This window comes from Amaranthus tricolor, chromosome 3 (assembly GCF_026212465.1).
Source record: "Amaranthus tricolor cultivar Red isolate AtriRed21 chromosome 3, ASM2621246v1, whole genome shotgun sequence".
Classification (NCBI taxonomy): Eukaryota; Viridiplantae; Streptophyta; class Magnoliopsida; order Caryophyllales; family Amaranthaceae; genus Amaranthus; species Amaranthus tricolor.
The window spans coordinates 34,198,240-34,221,890 of record NC_080049.1 but is presented as its reverse complement, the minus strand read 5'-3'; the positions used below and the strand labels follow the sequence as shown (position 1 = coordinate 34,221,890).

The following is a 23,651-nucleotide window of genomic DNA, read 5'->3' as shown; positions in this document are numbered from 1 at the left end:
TGAATTTTTTCTTATAGCATAAATTTATAATGTAGTAATATTATAATATTACGTATCTAAAATAGGAGTATATATCTAGGACTCTTTCTTTATGTTGGGACTTGACTCTTCTAATTAATTCTAACACCCCCAAATGTGACCAAGTCATATCCTTTGAGCAAATGACTCTTTCTCTTTTAATAATTTTAACACCCTATTGTCACCTAAAAATTATCTTGTGAAAAAATTACGAAAATAAATAAAGTGATATTTTATGAAAAAATGAGAAAAATATGTGGAGAAATGAAACATAATTTAAATGTGTGAATGAGAATTAAATAAAGAGTGCCATGATTAAAAACAGAAATTGTACAAATTTAATAAAACAGACTACAAACGAAGTATGATAAATTTATTGGGACAAAAATAATGTTATTGTGGATTTGCAGAAATTAATTTTTTTATTGTTGGTTTTTCCTTCAAGGATACATTTCTTATATAAACTAAAACTAATTGACCTCCAAATTTGAAAAATGAGGTCTGAATGTGTGATAATTATTTATTTTAAGTTGAGGGAAAGGTAATAAATCCATTCTTAGTTCATATAGTCCTCTTTAGGTCAGATTAATCTAAGTTGAATAAGAATTAATTTGAATTTTAAAAAGAGTATTTAGATTGGTAGATGAATTGGGTCTAAAACTATTTTTCATAGACTACGGTTAACAGCTATCCGCACAAATACTATATGAGGCCTAATTAATTATCAGACACGTTTAAGTTGTGTGCTGCGGCCAAGGGTAACCCTACAGTCATCTATCTATTAAGGGGTTATTTGTCCGTTTCGGAGATATAGTATTAGTTGTTAATGAAAAATTATGAAAAAAAAAATTTTAAGTCAACTTTTCATTAAACGTGAATGATATGGTAAATTTTTTAAAAATTTACACTATTAATTATGCTTCCACTGTTTTTATATGTTCCTCTCAAATCGAATTTATGGATTTTATCGTTAAACTTTGACTATGAATTCTCATCGATTTATGTGAAAAGATATATTCATATTGGATTTTGATAGAATCGTCTCGACATATACTTTCTCAATATCAACATTTTAGAATTTTTAAAAACTCACAACTAAAATTATTTGATTTTTAAGTTTGCATTGGAATCTACACAAAAGGTAAATAGGGGGAATATATGAAAATAGAGAGTATTATTTTATTTCATTAACAGTATCATTTAGTACCTACAACCAAACGAGCAATAGTGATATATGCATGCGTGTGATTACTGTGGATGGCGTCATCTATTACACAGTTTCTTAGTAAACATGCTTTACCATAGTTGATTGGTTGACGATTGATCGTCCATTGTTTTCTTATACCTCCACTCCAGTCTATAAGTAGCAAAGGCTCAATTAAGTGTATGATCGTCCAATACTAAACTGGGAATTTTTGTTGGGTTTCTTAATCTATTCTTTAATCATGGATTAATAGGGTCAAATTGGTAGTTTAACCACCTTCGAAATTAAAGATTAAAATATATAGCACAAAAATATTAAAAATATCAACATGCAAATTAATTAAATGAATTTTAATGGGATAATTTTAAAACAAAATCTTATATGCATAAAAAGTCTAATGGTTAAGTATCAAACGATAAATATTTAGTTGTTCAACGTTGGAAGAATGGATGATCTTGTCTGATCCACTAGGGAATATATGTGCATTGCATATCACCTTAATTCAGATTTATTAGCTTTGTTTTGTGGATTAAGCCATCTATTATTTTTGGATTTTCGAAAGCCGCCGTACATTTTTTAACCACTAATTTAATCAATTAATTAATCATGTGAAATTGCTTAAGTATTATATAAAATAGTCATATGCCAATGACGTCAAAGCATTCACCCACAAACCCAAAGCCCACGGGCCATAATAGTAACATTTTTATTGGGATAAGATGATGAATTTTACAAATGGAGTTTTATATTTTTTGTATTTTTTTTAATTGGTGAATTTATCTCTTATTTTACACGTACATATAGGATTTGATGAAGATGATGATATCATTTGCAAGACGAAAGATCTTGGCCAACAAAATCCTACGTCAAGTGGTCAAACTCCTACCAGTTCTCGATTATATATATATATATATATATATATATATATATATATATATATATATATATATATATATATATATATATATATATATATATATATATATATATTATGGTCCTTAATAATTAATTTAAACTTTTCATTTGAGTGGTTTTTAACATAATTTTAGAAGCCAACGTAACAAAAAATCACATGTTTGAATCTCAACTAGCCTTCATTTAAAGTGGAATATTCAGCGCTAGTTATGAGAAAGATTTTTGATACGTCCAAAGTATATAATATATCTTAGAATCTCAACCATCAATATAAACTTTTGAATGAGTTAGTTAAATACACTTATTAGAATCTCAACTAGCCCTCATTTGAAATGGAATATTCAGCATCGGATATAAGAAAGACCTTTGTTGCATCCAAAATATATAATATATCTTGAAATCTTAACCATTAATTTAAACTTCTAAATGAGTTATTTTAATATAATTATTATTAAAATTTACATAAAATAAAAAATTAAAAATATGAGACAGAAGTTAATTAACGTAATCCATGCATGCATGCGAATATATATGCGATGCAAATGCAATCATACATTTTCTGGAAAATGAAATGACAAAATTAATTGTGGATTACATCAATATACATATAGACTTTATGGGTAGCCTTTTCCTTTGGGATTAAGGCATGCAACAGATTACTTGCTTTAATAAAATTAAATAAAGTCATCAACTTGAACTTTCTAGACATTGACACCGGACTCACTACCTGCGAGGCTGCGACTACTATTTAATTTACATGCTTCCTTTAATCTTGTTTAATCCATACATATATACTCCCTCCTCAATTCCTTTTTTTTTTTCAATTTAAGTTTATTTCATTTTAAGAGAGAAATTTAAATTTAATTTTTAAAGTATATATTAAAAAAAATATATTCATGTGTAATCTTATTAGATTTGAACTCATGATCGATGTCATTATGAATATGATTGATACCATCAACTTATGGTTAAAACCTCATAATATATAGGAGGGATCCAATGAGAATGGTTTGAAAATGAGAATGGTAAGAAGGATTCTACATCCTTGATTTCACTAAAATAAAAAAATCTATGATCACGATTGAGCCAAAACACATAATTGTAAAAGTAACTATGTTACACAGAAAAGTAAATATGAAATAATTTTTAAAATGTTCTTAATTTATAACATAATATTATTTTTTGTATATATAGTAACAAAACAAAATCAAACAAAAACCCTTCTAATTTTAAAATCTGATCCTACATCTATATATATATATATATATATATATATATATATATATATATATATATAAACAATTTTGTTACTTATTTTCTAAGAAAAATTTTGGAATCGATAATTATCCTGCCCTTTTTCTCACGGTCTACTGTGTAATCCAAAAATATATGTAATTTATGAAAGTATAAACACAATTACAATATTAGATATATTTACTCCTTCTGTCCAATGAAATTTTCTCAACTTTTATTTTAGTAATCAAATTAATTTTGCCTAATTTTTATTTTTATCATGTTTCACTCTCTTTTTTAATTTTTATACACGCATAATAATATTTAACTTAACATATCTCTCATCCACATATTTCTTCAGTTATTTCATAAACTACAATTTATCTATTTTCTTGCTTTCACAACAAATGCTAATAGAGTAAATTTAGTGGGATAAAGGAATTAAGTAACTAGTTTAAACTTAAAGAAAATAGTTAAAATATAACTGGTTTTAAAAACTATTTTAATAATAAGTAAATTACTGATACACTTCCCTGTCTTTAAATTGCTACATTTTTTGTTTAGTCATCCTCTAAATTTTAATGTTTCTATTTAAAAATGGTATTTCCACCACTTTTTATTAATTCTTATCATATTTTTCCTTATTTTATTAATTTTTTCTCACTCTTGTTTTCATACATACAACTTAGTTGTCGACTTGTCTCCATCACTATATTAGCAGGGCGCAACTGCTATTTTTTAGTTACTCCTTCGGATTCCTTTTAATGTTTCATTTAGAAAATTTTCTCAAATGTTAGGTAATATAGAATTCATTTGAAAATAGAGAAATTTAATTTTGATATTCAAATTAAAAAATTTTAAATGACACTTATATACTTAGAATTTGCAAATTTTAATACTTGACCACATTTTACATTGTTATTGCAATTTCATGGAATTGACCCACTTCACATTTCCAAATTCAAAATTTACCAAATATAATATTTGGCCCAATTCAATATTTAAAAATAAATTCTAAGTTGCCAAACATACCATAAGAGAATTTTGCACGAGATATTTACTGAATATTTACAATTAAATGTATCTATGTGATCCATATAAAATATTGTTAAATTCATTACAATATATTATAATTTTTTATATAATTTTGTTAATAATATTTTATGAAATGTATTGAGCCTAAAACACAAGAGAAAATGAAAGGAAAATAAAGGGATTAGAGTATAAATAAGAGTAAAGATCTTAATTAATAAAAAAACATGTTCAACTAATTTAGTTTAGTAAAATAAATTAATCAATTATTTACCAATGAAAACCATGGAAGCCGAAGTTTAAGCCCACAGATTAATTGGTCCCTAACCCTACCCTTGATTTGCTGTGACGTAATTGAATTAAACTTGCTACTGAAGACAACTAATTATTGAGTTATCTATGTATCACTCTTACTGTCCTAAATTATCACAGTTATATATATATATTTGTAAATGAATCTCATTATAAATATATATATATATATATATATATATATATATATATATATATATATATAAATAAAAGATTTTTATCATAAGAATAAAAGAAAAAAACATTAAAATACTAGACCAATAAATATTTTTTTAATTTAATATATCTTAATCCTATAATTAATTATATGTAATGACTCAAAAGTATTAAGTATGTTTAAGTTGAATATATGAATAATAGTAGAGGCATTGTATGCTTTACTATACCGACTATTAAATTAAGAGACGGTTAGAGTGAATTTAAACTTATAATCAGAGTCCTGAATTGTTGATACTTGATATGATATTATAATGTAAATTAGCTAGAGATTTAAGTCTTATTTTAATTGGAATTAGTATTATTTTTTCATATTAGGATCCTTTACATTACCTTTTTTTTTATTGTCCATGCTAAAATTTTGACACTTATTTTGGAATAAAATATAAAATTTCAAAACTCTCCCTATTTTTCTCCATCAAGCAATTCTAACCATTAGATTGAGTAATGGACTCTTCATTACATTTTTAGCCCGTTTGGTTGATGGTAATGAAGTAATGGGAATGAAATGTTGTAATGGATATGAGAATTGGTAATGAAGCTTTTGTTTGGTGTGCATGACTAAAGAATGGTAATGGAAGATAATATTCCATTGATTGCATTTGGTTGTTATAATAAAAAATGGTAATGACTCTTAGTTTCATTATTGTATATTTGTATCTAAAAGCATTATTGTATCTAAATTATTCTATCTAATGATTCTTTTTTTAATAATAATATTTTTTTGGATAATTACATACATTACCTTTTTTTTCTTCATTATTTTTTTTCTTCAGCTCGAAACAACATTACTTTATTTTATTACCACAGTAATACTTCATTACCATTACAGCCTAATACCAGGTTGTTTGATGGTAATAAAAATGGCCATTTTTGGTAATTTCATTACCTTATTTTATTACCATCCATTACCATTGAAGATTTGAAGGCATCCAAACAACTAAATTTTTTATTACTTAATTTTATTACCATTACCGCCCTCTAATACCATGTACCAAACGGACCGTTTAAGTAATGGAGAGGATCCTAACTCCTTTTTTCAGGCAAGTTTATGGGATCGAATCTCATATAACCCCATACTCTCGGGCTATCTAGTAATCCAAAAAAAAGTAATTTAGCTGGAAATTACTTGACAAGTTATATGATCATGTTTGTCCTACTCTAATTTTTTTTCCTTAATAAATCCATTCACTTTAATTACCACTTGAAAATGTGATATTAGATAATAATGAAAAATTATGAAGAAAAAAACATTTTTAAGGTTGAGAATGACATACATATTTTTTAAAAAAGTAAAATCAAAATTAATTCTCATGACGATTATTTCTTACTAATAATCAAATGCCCTATTAATATTTGATAGAATTACTTAAATAATATTCGATTGATTTTAAACTATAACTATTAAAACAATTGTTATACTGTTAGTTTGAATAAAGAAATAATTAAATTAGTTATATCGTATATATTGATCAATTAGTTGGAACTTTTAAAATTTATTACTAATAACTAAGCACCCTATTAATAGAATTAATTAAATCTTAGATTAATTTAAAACTATGATTATGTAAAAAACATTTATTATATTTTTAGTTCGAATAAAGAAACAATAATCAATTATATCAAATGGATCAATTAGCTAGTAGTAAGCTCCTTTTGTTTGTTTTTAAATTTGTGCATACCACTTATTTTTAGTTTGCATAAGGCAACATTTCTTTTTATATCATATTTGATCAATTAGTAGGAACTTTTTTTGTGCCATATATTTTTCCCTTTAGTATATTTTAGTGGAAAGTTGTTAGTTTCCTGCTTAGTTGAAATACTAGCTATTCTCTTATTTCAACTAATAACATAATTAGTTTAAATAACTATCGTTTTATGATGTGTGCTTTTATATCTATAGTGATCTAATATAAAAAAGTACTCTAGCTACAATAATATATCCTTCTAAATTTCATGTGTATTGTTAATTATATATACTGTATCCCTTTTTTATATTTCAACCATCAACTTAAACTTTTTTAGAGTTAATTTCTTAATATGATATCAAAGACAATATGACGTAAGATCCACTTAATTTTTAAAACTAACGAGCTTTTTACGTAAAAGGACATGATAAAATATATACTATCAATTAAAGTTTTAAATTATGTTCGTTCCTCCATAAATTTTTTATTTTTGTTGATGAAATGATTTGAACAACATCATTAGACTAAATGTGAACTTAAAAAATAATTATTATGGGGCCTAAAATAAAATATCAAGGAATATTGGAGGTTCAAATGCAATATTTAGCCTTTTTTTTTTAGAAATATCTTGGTTAGATCTCCAAGTAAAGCAGCCACTAGTAGGTGGAGACATGATTGAATTAAAATTTAGAAAATCAGGCCCATTTAAAAAAAAAATTATTTTGGAAAATTTATTAAGGAAGATATTTAATAAACAATGAATAATATAGTTTGGCCAATCTAGCATCATATTTCAAATAAGCTGCCTAAAAGGTCATATTAGAAGAGGTAGCCAAATAAATTCGTTATATTAATTTTGTTAGAGTATATGACATATTTTTTAAGTCTTGAAAGTTTTTTATTAAACTAGTATAAAATCTGTGCAACGCATGAGGTTTTATGCAGTGAATTTTTTTAAAACGTAAATTTTAAGTTATTGTGCAATTGCATATTATTATTATTATAAAATTATAGTAAATATATAAAATGTAATAATATATTCAAAATGTTTACAATAATATAATAGCTTGATAAATAATTATAGAGTAAAGTAATAAAAAAATAAGAAAAATTATCTAGAATAATCTAACGTTTTATTGATTTTCCTATAATAATCTAAACTTTTGATTAATCATGAATAATATCAATTTTAGGGTCACATACCCAAGAATATTGTTGTCCAAATGGTGACCGATTTTTGCAGGTTAATTGTTACAAAAAAGAAAATTAAAATTAAAATATTAAATATTAAAAGTTATAATAAAAAAACTTACTTTATTTCTTTTTAATTTTATTAAATTTTTTCATTTTTATAATTTAATTTTGTATTTATTTTTTTTATGCAAAATGACTTGTTTTGTAGATAAGAGCTTACCTTTGTAGATTCTTAGCAAGCACTCCTTATATTTGGGATTATTATATTTTATCTAAAGTTGAGATTATTGTAGGACATTAGTAAAAAATTTAAATTATTCTTAGGTAATTTTTCCAGAAAATTAATAAAAAATATCATATTAACATTATAAAGTTATAGTGATTTAAAAAATATAATAATAATATATTTAAATTAATGCAACAATATAAAAACTCCAATAAATGATTAAGAGCAATAAACAAACAATAAAAATATAGTTTTATATTATCATTAAGAAATTATAGTAATTTAAATAAAATGTAATAATATATTTAAAATTTTTAAAACACAATTACTCAATAAAAGATTCAATAACAGAGTGATAAAAAACAAAACAAAAAAATAACATTGTGTATTGTTATTATGAAATTATATTAATTTAAAATATAATATTATACTCCAAATATTTAAATTTTAACAATAATTCGTTATGGAAAAAATATACTACATTAAATATTTTCATTGCAATTACCAAAAAAGTTTCATATTATTACTAAAAATATTTATTTTGACTATTTAATTTATGTTATTCTTATTAAAGGGAAATAGTGACATTCTATGTCTTTTATTACAGAATTATCTAATCATTTGATTGTATGATTTCAATTATCAAAAAAGTTTCCTTTTATTTTGGAAAACTAAATTTTTATTATAGAAACAATTTCATCATTCATATTGTATAATTTTACTTCATTTGGTAAATAACTGTTAGATTATAATTTGTAACTTAACAGCAAAATTATAATATTGTATGATTAATTTTTTAATATAATATCAGAGGCGAATGTCATAAGAGATCAGGTAATTTTCCAACTAGTAAATTGTCAAGAGTTCAGCAAATTACATTAATTTTTATGGAGGCTGGGATTGCCAATGCAACCCCAGGTTACAAGCTAAGTCCGCCAATGAATTTCCATCCCAATTTTGATAACCTAAAATCAATTATTTACTTGTCGTCGAACAAGACCAATTAAAATTAAATTGATTAAAAAAAAAACAAAAACCAAAATTGCTAACTATAATTAATTTATTTGATTAGGATACTTAATCAATTTGGACACTAGTAGACGTAGTAACCATGAAATTATTATAGTATACCAAAAGAGTAGTTACTTCATCTTATAGTAATAACAAAATCTCTTTTTCACATTGCTAATGAGAACCATCCACATTAATGCATCTTAAATTTCAAAAAAAAAAAAAAAACATAATAATATAGACAAGATTACCATGAGTTTTTAAAAAAATTATAAAAATAATCCCAACCCTCTTATTCACTATAATTGTGCTATTTGGTTTTTAGATACTATTTATTGGTCATTTTTATTTTGTATTTTCTTCATAATTTATAAGTCAAAGCATAGTCATGTTGGATTTTGTTTAATTTATTTCGTTGTAAATTTTATAATGTCAATAATTTTTAATTTTTAATGAAACACAATTAGAAATATTTACGATTAAATATGTGCATTGACAAACGTGCAAAAATCAAATTGAAACAATAATACTCCTTCCCATTTACTTTAAATGTTCCATTTGGTTTTGACATATTTGCTAATGCACGTTTTCAATCTTAAATATCTATAATTGTGTTTGAGTAAAAATTATAAAAGTTATTATCAATAAGACGAATCAAACAAGATCTCACTTGACTATATTAATATATAAAATAAAATAAAAGCATAGCTTATAAAAAGAGTAATTAATAAATAATATTAAAAAATCAAATGAGACATTTAAAGTGAACGTGAAAAATATTGAATATGAGAGAATATTAGTGTATTTTGTTTAAAGCTTTTTTTTTAAAAAATAAATTTTAGTTTAATTAATATGGATGATTTGAGTTTGCTCATAATTTTGTTTCTTTTTTTCTCTCTCTTCCTCTTTTCTTATATATCTAATCTAACCATCAATTCGTGTCAATGAAAGCGATCTTCAACCTTTTTTTGTAACCCTTTAAAACCCCGTTTGGCTTTTTACCCATTCCTCAATTCCCCCCAAGAAAACCCCATCTTTAATTCGATTGATATTATGTTCTTATTTTCTGAAAGAAAGAGGGAGAAAATTTAAGAGGCTATAAATTCTAGTTGGTGAACGTAGGTTTCCCTTAGCTACTAAGATTTCTGTTCTTTTCCCTGTATATTCCAAATCCCTGATCAATCAATTTCCCAAAAACAACAAACAATCCAACTTTTTTCGTAAGGGGTCTAGCTAAACATGGAATTTTACTCTTACCCATCTTCCCAAACAATGGCTTCTTCTTCATCAATTTTGTATAATCTGGGTGAAAAAATTCGTGGAACCCTTAGTTTTGCTCTTTCTGTTACTCTTGGAAGTCTTTTCTCTGCCTTCTTCACGTTTTGCTTTGCATTAGGTTTGCCCCTTTTGTTCATTTCCTTGAATTTCATATTTTTATGCATTTAGAATTGTTGTTTGTGTCAAAAATTGATATGGGTTTTTAGTTAATTAATGATTCTTGTTGATTTGATTTGGGTTTTTAATAATTTTTGATAATTTTAATTTGATCTGGTGTGTTGGTCTTGCTGGGGAAATGGGAAATTCATGAACTTTGACTGTAAACTTATTGTCTTACAGAGGTGTAGGTGGGCATTTATCATTATAAAAATTCATCAATTTTGACTGGATAAATCAATGGACTGTTTGAGATTTGATCATTTTATTGGATTAAGTAGATTGCAAATTGTATGCTTTTTCCTAAATTACTAATCAAAATCTAGGATTTGATAGGATGATTTGGTATAGTTATTGAGTTTTATTAATTTTATAATAGGATGGAAGTTAATTTTGTGAGTCATATAGTATAATGATAATAATGTATTGGTGTGGCAGTTGGGACACTGTTGGGAGCCATGACTGGGGCATTGATAGGGCAAGAAACAGAGAGTGGGTTTGTAAGAGGAGCCGCCATTGGAGCTATTTCTGGTGCTGTTTTCTCAATTGAGGTTTTTGAATCATCAGTTGTTCTTTGGAGATCAGATGAATCTGGAATTGGCTGTCTTCTTTACCTGGTAGGAATGAATTTTGTGAAGTATTACTTTGTTGGTTTATCTAGTATTGTATTACTCCTATTTAATATGAAATTGTAGACTATTATTTACTAGTGTTAACTTGAGATTGTAATGAAACTTACTTGGATATTTGGGAATTTGGAATACACCCTTGTCTATGAAAACCTCGTTATATTTCTGTTTGGGTAAGGCTAGAGCAGTGTAACATAATTTGCCAGTTAAATCGCTCGAAATGACCCTAAAATAGCCCAAAATTGACTGTAATTAGCTTTTTTTATTCGCAATTCGCAAGTAGATTAGTGAATCATGTGACAGTGGTCTAGAGAGTGGTGAGTAGCAAACCTTTATCATAAGGTGAAAGGTAAAACCTTCAACCAAGCCGGTCCATGATTCTTTGGAGTTCAAGATAGGATATTCAAGAAAAATATGGTGCAATGAACTCATTTTAGGTTTGTGGTGTGAGAAGGTGGATACTAATGGTGTATTCTTTCATTCTTAGTTTCTTTTTCTTAAATAAACTTTGTGTCTTTAATTGGTTGTTTTTGTTAAGTTATTCTTTGAAAATGATTGCATTCTTCATACTCTGGCTTGGATATAGTGTTTTGATCTTTATTTGGGCTAAAAACACCGAATTTCGTTAAGATTGAGTGGGTTTCTTTGGACTTTTTTCTTGTTTGTGTTATAGGAATACCATTATTTACAACAAACCAATTTTTACTGTTAAATTTGGAGGCTGAGTAACTTTTCCTTGGACTTTATAGATTGATGTGATCGCGAGCCTGTTGAGTGGTAGGCTTGTTCGTGAACGAATCGGTCCAGCAATGCTTAGTGCAGTACAAAGTCAGGTGAGTATGTGCTTTCTTTTTTAGCCAGTTATGGAAGGAACCCTTTATACAAAAATTGCTTGCTAATCTTAATGTATCGATCATTAGATGGGTGCCGTTGAAACAAACTTCGAGGAAGTTACGAATATATTTGACATAGGCGGGGTGAAGGGTTTACCGGGGGATTTAGTAGACAAGATACCAAAGATCAAAATCACAAACACAAACAATATCGATGATTCAGGGGAACGAGTCTCCTGTTCTGTATGCCTTCAGGTTCGAGACTATTTTTTACCTTTCTAATTGCATTTTTTATTTCTTGAATCCAATATATGTTTACAAATTCCGATGTAATATACTCAGGATTTCCAAATCGGAGAAATAGTTCGAAGTCTACCTCAATGTCACCACATGTTTCATCTTCCCTGCATCGATAAGTGGCTGATGAGGCACGGTTCCTGCCCGTTGTGCAGAAGGGATCTGTAATGTATTCAACTCTTGTGCTATTTTTGACCTTCTTAACTTACTCTTACTACTTTTTTCTTATCTTTTTGGTTGAGATGCTGTTTTTTGTTCATTAATATACTCATAAAACAGCCTCAGATAGAGATTAGTTATATATATAGCTCTTATGCCTTTGTTTATGGCATTGTTGTATTTGAATGGATGATCATGTACAAAAATTTTGAGAGTTGATTATGCTCTTCTTTTTCACTTTTTGATTTGATCCGAACTTTGACCTTGAGATTTTTCATTATTACTGCTCCCGCCGTTTTTTTTGTTATTTTTATTTACTTTTTTACAGTTTTCAAAGTAATTTGTAATTTTTCAGTCTTAATATCTTCAAATATACATCATAAAAAATTATAAAAAATATAGTATAATAAAAAAAGTATATATTAAGATAGTTTTAATGAGATCTTATATGTATGTATTCTATCTTTTACTTTATATAACTCTGATAAACCTTAGTCAAATTTCTATTTTTTTAAAGTGAAATATTCTAAATTCTATATGAGAAGAACATTAAAAACTGAGAGAGTAATTATTAAGTATTTCCAATAACATGTTTCAATGTTTATGCTGAGACTTGCAAGAAACTTTATGCATAGTCTAACCCATTTTGGATGACTTTTTTATCAACTACTCACAATCAGCTTGATAAAATTTACTCGTATGAACTAAAAATTAATTTTCATCGAGGCATATCGTATTCAATGAAGAAGAAGATTTATGTGGATAACCATCAAAATTAATTTATTGATTAATATAGTTTAATTTTATCGTTAAGAATTAAGACTTCCATATTGTTGTTTAGTAAAAATTATTTTCAGTGGATCATCAATGTTCTTTTTTTAATAATTTTTACTTTGAATGATTGTAGCTAGTTATTTACTATGTAGGTTTATATTGTTTTGTCTTTACTCTTTAGTGCATAGTTTGGTCATCAGTTATTTTAATAATTTTTTACTTTTGACTCTTTGAAAACGTCTAAGTTAATATTTCTATGTCATATTACCATTCTTGAATACATGGTAAAATCAAAGAACAAAATTATTTATTCTAATTGAGATAAACCTGATTTTTTTATATGGCACATTTAAAATTTTACGAACTACAACTTTAAAGTTCTTGTGGTTTGCAAATTGTAGCCCCAATGCTATATTTTAATCATAACCACCAAAGTATCAATTTCAAGCCAAATCACAAAACTTTGACTATTTTAATAGTCAGAGTTTTAAGTTAAGTGGTCGAATATCTGTGATTTGATTTGAATGTTGTTGATATTGATATTTTAGTTGCTATATTTTAAAAAAAATAAAACTAAAACTGTAATTTGCAAATAACTTAAACTTTGAAACTTCGATTTCCAAATTAATCTTGATTTTAATATAATAGGAATAGTACTATAAATTTAATGTTTAATTCTGTTGAGTAGTTGCTAGTTGGACATCTATGGCGACTCCAACAATGAAAATTTCAATTCTATGAAGTATTAAATGCTTTTCATAAAGGCCCCTCTAATATGTGCTTTATGGAAAACCATGTGTTGTCTCCTTTCTGTATTGGGGAAACTTTCTGTTTAATGGATTTGTCAATAATTCTAGTTTGATTTTTAAGAACATTTGTCTATTTCACTTGTTTTTACTACTTTTTTATTGTAACATAAAATTTCCGTGCGAGACGGAATTTTCGTAAGATACTTCTTATATAGAGGCTAAATAATCAACTAATATAATTATTAATATATGGTCTCCTCATTTTAAAATTGTCTTATCAAAAAATTAGTCTCTCACAAAATAGCTATTATTGTAAAACTTTCACATGAAATTTTACTATTTATCAAAGTATGCAACAAGTCAACGAAAATTAAAAGTCTTAAATATTCCACATTAAATAAGAGGTGAAATTAATTTACGCACATAAATTTTGTCGTGTTTACTTTTGATATTATATCAAAAAATCTTTTTAAATTAAAAAATTTAAACTTATAATTAAAGAACCAAAATATGTATTTTTTTTTATTCTGATAGGCTAGAAAGGGCATCTCTACATGAAGCGAGATTGGAGAAACCGAAATAAATTATATACTTTTATATGTTTTATAAAAAAATGCAAACGATTTGACCGATGATCGATGCAGTCATGCAATATTGTGTTTTTGGTGATCATTCTATCCTAATACAATTTATTTGAACTTACATGTTATATATAGATGTATTAAATTGAACAAATTTGAACGTAAATAATTTATTAGTATTTTATTTCAGTGGACTTTGATTAACCTTTTTGTGATTTAAGTACATATTATTATTCAGATGAAGTAGGATCCTTTAGTGGACATGAGTTTTAAGCATTACGAGCTTAGTTATATCATTATTATATTTAATGTGTTCTCTTCAAAGATATATTCTTCTTCCGTTCCAAGGTACATGCATCAAATAAATTTGTGTGTGATTTAATACGTTTGTCGGATTGTTTATATCTAGAGTTACACATGACTAAAAATTATAAAACTTTGACATTATAAAAATATGCAACGAAACGAATACAACAAGATTAAATATGACTATGTTTCTTCTCTTATAATAACAGAAATATTTAAATTATTATAAAATAATAAATAGTGCAAAAATTAGTTTGATACAAGTAATATTGTAATATGGCATATAGCTGCCTGTTGTTGACTTGCAGCCTTAAGTGTTCTACAATTTCAAAAATCAAAATCTAACCTTCCTCTTTGACTTATAGTTGCATAGTTATATTCAAACTAAAAATTAATGTTGAATTATAGCTGCACTACCAAAAAATATATGGGAACTGATCCATCGAAATACTAGCAAAAAATTATACCAAGTAGTTACAAATTGTATTCTCATACATGACTTTTCTATACCATTTTACCCCCATCTCATTCTCATAAAATTTGCTATAATTTCCATTTTAGACCATCTTATGGGTTAAGCTACATTTACTTTTTTGTTCATGACAATTGACTTACACTTTTTTTTAATTTTAATCTCATATTTAACTTATCTTTTTATCTCACCCATGTATTTATCACATTTTACCATACAATATCTCTTTTTCTCCCGTGTCTTGGGTTGCTTACAAATTCTCTGTACTCCATAATTTCTAATTTTATCCATTCCTTTAAGTTTACAATATTTCTTTTAATAGAAATATCCTCGTCTTTTTTTCATTTACATCGACACACTTGTTCTTCTCTTAATATCATTCATACAATAATATAAATTATTTCTTACCGTCGCTAATGTTTCAAGTTGTTATCATGCTTCTTAGAAGATCTTTCTTGAGTTGAAGGATTTTTTAACCGCACTCTTTTTTATGGGTATGAATTATTGTCTTTCTTTCTTTCCAAGACCCTGATTTTTCTATGAGGGGATAGACCGAGTATGATGGTGATAATGAAAATATCTAACGTTTGAATGATTACCCTGTGTAGTATATATAATTCACTACACATGTTGGGCCCATCCTTGCGAAAAATAAATATAGTATCATCAATGCAATGCAATGGTAGATCAATGTATTGGAAGTGCGAGAGAGATGGGAGCATAGTATTTTGTGAATTGTAATTGTGGTCATTGAAATTACAAAGATTTAATTCATTAAAATCATTCATTCACATTTCTGATTTCAGCCAGACAACACATGAGTTCTGAGTTAGAGATGTGAGCAGAAATTATTGATTAAATTGACCAGTTAAAAATATTGGTTCATAAATCAACTATTTAAATTAGTTGTTTAAGTTAACTGTTATAAAGATTTTTAGTAAAAATTATTTGTTGACAGTTGGTTGTTTATTAGAAAAAAATTGAGCCAAAAACCAAAAACTAATAATAAAAAAGCTATTATTTAATTTTTTTTATTTTGGTTGAAAAGTCGGTTTTTCATCAGCTAGCTTAAAAACCATTAAACCATTTTTCTTATTATTTAACCAACTAAAAAGTTAAAAACTATACAAGAAAAAAACAATAGAAACTACTTGCCAAAACACCATTTACCTAATTAAACACCAATGTTTAAGCTCAATTTAGTTCGTTCACCATTATCATTCATCACCTTCACAATCAAGCTATTATATTTATCAGCTAGTTAATTAAAATATAAGTTTATTATTCCTATTTAACTAGGATTAATAACAGGGGGTCTTTGAAGGTATGCAAGGTGATCAACCGCACAGTACCTTCTCTTTCTCTCCTATATGAAAAGTTAATAATAAAATATATGTTAAGTTTATTAATAAAATAAATATATTTACTAAAAACGCAAAATAAAAGTTTTGCACATAATCCCAAATTTTTCTAAACCTAATTAATAGGGTATTTTGAAATAGTACTAAAGAAAATTAATAACCAAATCACACACAAAAAAACAAGTTCATTGATATAAACATAGGAAATTAGGGTTGATGACTAACAATCAAGTTTTAACAACTATATATATTTTCGTGCCATGCACACATATTTTTATAAGATTTTCGTAGAAACTTAATTTTAAGATCTTTAGGCTGTTATAATATTTATTTATTTGAATAACTATATATTATAATAATTTATATTGTGATGTAATTACTATTATTTTTATCGAGTTGATGGATTTATTGGCCGTGATATCTTTATTTTCTTTGATAAGAGTATGATATGTCGTCATTCAACTTTCTTAGACCCTGATCATTTGAGTGGAATAATATACTAAATATGATAATGATGATGTTGTATTAAAACATATTTTAAATTTTTTAATATATATATATATATATATATATATATATATATATATATATATATATATATATATATATATATATAATAGATTAATGTTTACCACATAACTTTTTCAGAAATGTATTTTTCTTTCATATCTTATACTCCTTATATTTACATTCAGATCTTAGTATAATATAAATTAATATATATAAATGAATTTCATATTTTAAAATAGATTAACAATTTTATCCATGCATATAAATGATTTATTTCAATTCATATTCACATTCAATTTTTGTACTTATTTAATAGAATTTATGCAACAATAATATAAATACTGTTTAAAAAATTAAATGAGTGTTCATAGAATTGGTTGAGTCTATGAGGCATTTAGACAACTAAATATTTAATCGATAATCAATAAAACTATATATATTTCTCAACTAGTTTAACTACTTATCGTGCAAATGAACGAGATATTGTTGTTTTGACCAACAATAAATATTCGCTTTTATTAAAAAATAATAAACTTGATTTGATTGTTATGAAATATTTTCTATTAAATGATCAAATATATTATTTTAAACACATGTATTTATAAATGAGGATATTGTTACATGTGGAAAAAAACTTAATTATAATTTAAATATGATTTTATGAGTCATAAAATAACTTAAATACATGTATCAAATTAGTAATATTTTATTTAAATCATTTATAAGTCGTATTTGACACGAGAATCTATCTATTATATTTATAAAAGAGAATATTGTTAATTATATCTTAAAAAATACTCGCTTGAAAGTTAAGAACAAGTAGCGTACATATTTGAATTTTCAATTAGGTAATGAGATATATATTATATTGGTATAAAATACGTGTCATAAATGAGGGAGTAAAGAAAAGGAAAAATAAATTTCCTAGTAAAATTTAAGTGGTAAATGCTCATCGCTAGTTCTACTCTCAACCAAACAAAAATTTTCCTAGTAGTTATGCTCTTTTGGGTAGTAAATCCTTACTTTATTTAGAACATACTTTTCTCTGTTTCCTCCCTCTTTAACTTTAACTTTCTATTTTTTATCTTTTACATGTACTTTTTTAGGAAATTTATTTTGAGATGAACTTTTATAGGAATTACCGAGTGGCATATAAATAGAGTCCAATATACTACAAGTGATCAAGGGTGAAAGTAACAACAACAAAAAAAAAAAAAAAAAAAAAGTGTTTGTGATTCTTGAGTTATGGCACATTTTCAAAGTGGATCATCAAGTCCCATGGGAGGTAAAGTTAAAAGCAATCTAACACTTTTACTTAATTCAGAAACAAGAAACCTTAATAATGGTGATGCGGCCAAGATAATTCCGCCTCCTAGTCCTAGCCTTACTACGATCAGTGCATACGCAGTTCCTATTCAATGCCCCCACATGAGGTTCTTTTCTAATCCTGATTTTGCTTATCGATTCTAGATTGTGCTGACCAACCTAAGATTTTAACTACTAGGTTTTTGATGAATTTTATCTAATATATTCAATAATTTTTTACAATGTTTCTTGAGAATTTTATTTAATAAATTTTAACTATTAGGATTTTGATCAACAGTTAACTTTTATAATTCTAATTAATAAGTTATATTATAGGCATTCACACGAATCATGTGAAGATGGAATAAATGAAGTATTTATCATTTCCAATGATAATGTAAGTTATACTCTCACTATATGTCGTTTCATTGCCTCCTAATTTTCTTCAAAAATGTATTTTCTAAAAAGCGTATGTTTTTCGTTTTCTAATATTCTTCCCATTTAAAACATTTTATTTTGGAGAAAGAAATTTGATTAAGAGTTTTAAAACATATAGTAGATGATAAAATATATTCATGTGAAATCTTGTTAGATTTGTCTTAAGGCATACTTTTTTATTATATATTCTTTTATAATTTTTTATATTACGTATTTAAAGATATTAAGGCTTAAAAGTTTACTTTAAAATTATGCGAAAAGTAAACAAGAATAACAAAAAAAGAATGGAAAGAGTACAATATTTAATAATTTTATTATAAAATGATAACCAAAATTATTGGATGTCAAAGTTTTAATGTGGCATCATACTTCCAGCATACTATCAGCAAATAAATATTTAAAAAATTGTTAGATACTTAATACTTCTTATAATAAATTCCTTATATAAAAAATGCATCTAAAAATGATCGTTTATTGGAAAAAATTAATTTTTACAACAGTAAAATTAAATCTTTTTAATTGGAGTAAATTTTACAATCAAAGGAATAAATATCAAAACATATAAGTAATTACGAATCTTCTAAGTTAAGTAAATCTTATTAGAATGATCAAAAAATGATCTACTATTATGCGTACTTATTTTAAAATTTTTTAAAATTAACAATATCTTTTGTAGGAAAAAAATTTCTAAATTATTCAGACATTATTTTTGCAAGCTATATTGAATAAAAACCTTAACGTGATGTTTTAAATTTCGCTTATTAGGTCAAAAATATTTTGAATAATCAATAAAAACCATAACATTGCAGGGTTGTCTCCGACATTTCAGAGGTCCTGAGCAAAATCTAAATTATGGGCCCCTAAAATCTAAAATTACGCACTAATACATTTTGGTATTTGTAAATGAATTTGTTTATCAATACTTTAATTAGTAGAATTAATTTTTATCAATATGTTAAAACATTATTAAATTTTATAATTACATGGAACCAACAACTATTAATCATAAATACAAATAGCCAATCCTTCTAAGTTTAAAGATTATACCACTATTATCATTTATCTTAATTGAACTAATAATAAAAATAGTAAATTAAAAACAATCTAGAGAGATTAAATTGCTCACTTACAATAATTTATACTAGTATATCCTAATCATTCACAAGCTAATAATACAAATTTATTAACCAATTTATATAATTATCTTTTAAAATAGATTGAGTGTGAATACATAAAATTATAAAACTCTCTCTATCCATCTAATTTTGCTACACAATACAAAAAACCCATATTTTAATTATGAGGCCCCTTATAAATTAGGGCTCTGAGCAGTAGCTCATGGTGCTCCTCTAATAGCCGGCCTTGTAACATTATAAGGGTTTTATATATATCTTTATACTAACAACTTTGTACATCATCACACGGATTTTATACTAGCTAGTTGCTATAATATTTGTTTGGTTGATTTTTTTGGACAAACATACGAACTGGAAATCAAAGTATAAAAATTTAATTATCAAAGAGTTGTCAGCGATTCCAAATTCCCGTATTAATTACAAATTACAAAACAAGAAAAACATTTCTTATAAATTTAACAAACAAAATCATGTTCAAGAAATTAGAAATTTTCATTTAAAATTACTTTTTGTGTCAACGAAAGAATCAATAATCATATTTATGTGCAAGATATAAATGATGTAATTAATCATATTATATATGTTTTTACAGACAATTGGATCTCCAATACCAAGACCTCATAATCCGCTAATCCATGATGTCAAATTCGTCCATCAAGAACTTCTATCTCGTTGGTACAAATCTTCGTCACCACCCATTTGAAGTCTATATATAAACACAAATTGTAGTACGAAGTGATTTCAATGTGAGACACGCTCCACAAATGAGTTAAATAATCTAACTAACAAAAATTATGATAGTAAGGATTCTTTATAATTTTGAGACCATCTTACTGAAAAACAGTCGCTTTTAAAAATAGTTGGTATATACTAGTATATTATACCATTGTTTTGTCAATTAGCTTGGGTAAATAATCAGTTCAATGAGCTTGTATTATATTCTTGTACCCATCCTTTTATTTTAATGTTACTTTAGAGAGTGCTCGTGCGATGCATGACTTTATTAAGTTTTCTGACATATTTGTATAAATTAAGAAATTAAATTTTAAGAAATAAATTTTACATTGTAGTTATATTTCATTCACCTTGAACGGTTGTATACATTATGTACATTAAATGATATTTTGCATTGTGCGCGCAAGTGATTGTGAAAATTTAGTTCATGATAAATAAATTACAACAAAAAAAGTATATCATGTTTTAACCATTTCAAAAAAATCAAATACATTAAATAATACTCTATTAATAAATAAAATTGAAAATATTTTATAAATAATTAAATAAATGAAATAAATTATACTATGATTCTCTAATATATGAAATGATATAAGCTAAAGAGTAAAAAATCATAATAAAGTAAAAAAAATAATAATTAGAAAGTAGTAAAGTCAAAGATATAAATATTAGTAATAATAATAATGACATTATCATTATATCTTAGAAGAAAAACTTTTATTGAAAAAATAGCACTAAATTTGATCCAATGCTAAATTTGCATATAAAATAATCATTTTCAGACTAGCATAAACAGAAGGGTTAAGGTGTAAGGATGTTTAATATCTAAAAGTGATGTTGACCACGAAACGATGATTAGATACAAGAATTGATGGTTTGATAGTGCAGCCTCAAAATCACTCGAGAAACTAGCGCAAGAAGTATTAGGAATATATATAATACACCAATATGTACCAATTACCATGAACAAATTTTGTAGGCATCATGATCTTCACAAATATGACCAATGTACAAATAAAATATTTCCTTTGTCTCTCTCATTTTGCACAAGTTATAAAATAGGTGAAATTTAATAAAAAGAGAAATTAGATTGGAAAATGAAATAACAATATATTATAGACACTTTGATAAACAACGACTATAAGAAATGATGGCTTACAAACATTAATAAGAAAAACAACCACATTGAATCAAAGACACAAGGTTAATCATGCCTTAAATAAGGTTTTCTCATGGCCTTTACAAGCTAAATAGTAACTAAGTTGATATAGTCAAGACTCAAGAGTTTCTTTTATTAGTAGGTAGACAGAGGATATGGAAGGGTCACGTGTAGGGATGGTCATGGGGCAGATTTGAAGCGGGTCTGGCCAGACTCGAACCCAGACCCTTAGATCCAGACCCGGATCCGGACTCTAAGGGTTCAAAATTTTCAAACCCAGACCCAGACTCTCCGGATCTGATGGGTCTAGGATTCTTGATGGGTGCTTAATGAGTCTTAAACAAAGTCTCTTTGATTGCCAAAATTGAACCTTTTGCGAGTCTTTTTGTATTTTTGTAAGCAACTTATTATCGTATTACAAACACTTGTTCGAGTCCATAAAATTCAAATACAAAATAATTACTAAAAAGTAAAAAATATTTAATTGTATAGGGCCCGAGTCCGGGTCTGAGGGGCGGGTCTAGGGTCTGGGTCTCGAGGTCGAGTCTAGGTTCGGGTCCGGGTCCCAATGTGCAGACCCGGACCCGGACCCGTCAAATATTTTCTTGATCCAGATTCAACTCGGATCTGATGGGTCTCAAAAAATAAGACCCAGACCCTTAAAACTGGGGCGGGTCCAACAGAATCCTAGACCCATAACCATCCCTAGTCACGTGAGAATAAGATTCATAACCATACATGATACATGAAAAAAAATATTATTCTTTTAATTTAAATAATACTAATTTTTAATAAATTTTTTTATTTCTTTTAACAATAACGATTATTTATAAATAACAACGAAGACAAAATACATTATATAAAATAAAAAAAAAACTCACTCCATTTCTTAAAAAAGTTTCCATTTTGTTATATTGGGGTGTTTCACTTTTTGTCCCCATAAAAAATTTTTTTATTTTTATCACAAATTTTGGATAAAAATAACCTTATTCATCTCCATTTTAATATTTTTATAATGCTTATGGTCTAAACATATCTTCCATTAATTGATTTTAATATTTTTATAATCCTTATGGTCCACATGTTTCCCACTAACTTTATAAATATATTTGTTTTTTAGTTTTGGTTCCCATATATATTTTATACAATTTTTTTTATATTTTATAATGTTTATTACTATTTTTTCATCAAATTTATTATTTAATAAAATAATATTTTAAAAATTCTAATTTTTTTAATTCACGTGAACATCTATATGGAAATTTATTAAGGAACAAAGATTATAACATAAAATCTCAAAAGCAAAGAAGTGAAGAACACATAAGAATAATTTTTGTTAAATAATTGTTATTTATCCATACATTTAAAAAAAAATGAAAATGTTACAGTTGAGTTGGAAACCGACCTAATATAAATTTCCTCTTTTCCGATGATAAAGGCCCTTATAATCGTCAACGACAGGGGTCTCTGCAACTCTCAAATCACACATCAAATGCTTCTCATTGCCTTCCCCTTTCTCTATACTTCTAAGCGTAATGGGAACCCCAAAACACTTAGTGAGTAACCCAACCCGAATCCGTATCCCTGGATCCGGGTCTGATGAAGTATTCGGCTGGCTCTGATGTGGGTGATGATGGAAGCGGATCGGTTTGGAAAAAACAAGAAAGATGAAAGTGGTGCCAGTAGAAATGATTACAAGTGAAGATGGTGAGTCGAGAATCGAT

At 26.2% G+C, this 23,651-nt stretch overlaps 1 protein-coding gene across 1 annotated transcript; it reads left to right on the top strand.

Moving 5' to 3' along the window:
* Nucleotides 1-9,951: 9,951 nt before the first annotated feature.
* On the top strand, nt 9,952-12,690 carry LOC130808880 (NEP1-interacting protein 1-like). The gene is made up of 5 exons (XM_057674419.1): nt 9,952-10,445; nt 10,922-11,100; nt 11,862-11,945; nt 12,033-12,200; nt 12,288-12,690. The coding sequence occupies exons 1-5, from the start codon at nt 10,289-10,291 to the stop codon at nt 12,408-12,410; spliced, it is 711 nt and encodes a 236-aa protein (XP_057530402.1). The 5' UTR covers nt 9,952-10,288; the 3' UTR covers nt 12,411-12,690.
* The last annotated feature ends 10,961 nt before the right edge of the window (nt 12,691-23,651 follow it).

What these genes read in the sequence shown, in the direction of transcription:
- LOC130808880 (XM_057674419.1), top strand. Translation starts at nt 10,289, where the DNA reads ATGGAATTTTACTCTTACCCATCTTCCCAAACAATGGCTTCTTCTTCA. An exon ending in TTGGCTGTCTTCTTTACCTG is followed by an intron (nt 11,101 to 11,861) that starts GTAGGAATGAAT and finishes TGGACTTTATAG; the next exon opens with ATTGATGTGATCGCGAGCCT. An exon ending in TTAGTGCAGTACAAAGTCAG is followed by an intron (nt 11,946 to 12,032) that starts GTGAGTATGTGC and finishes ATCGATCATTAG; the next exon opens with ATGGGTGCCGTTGAAACAAA.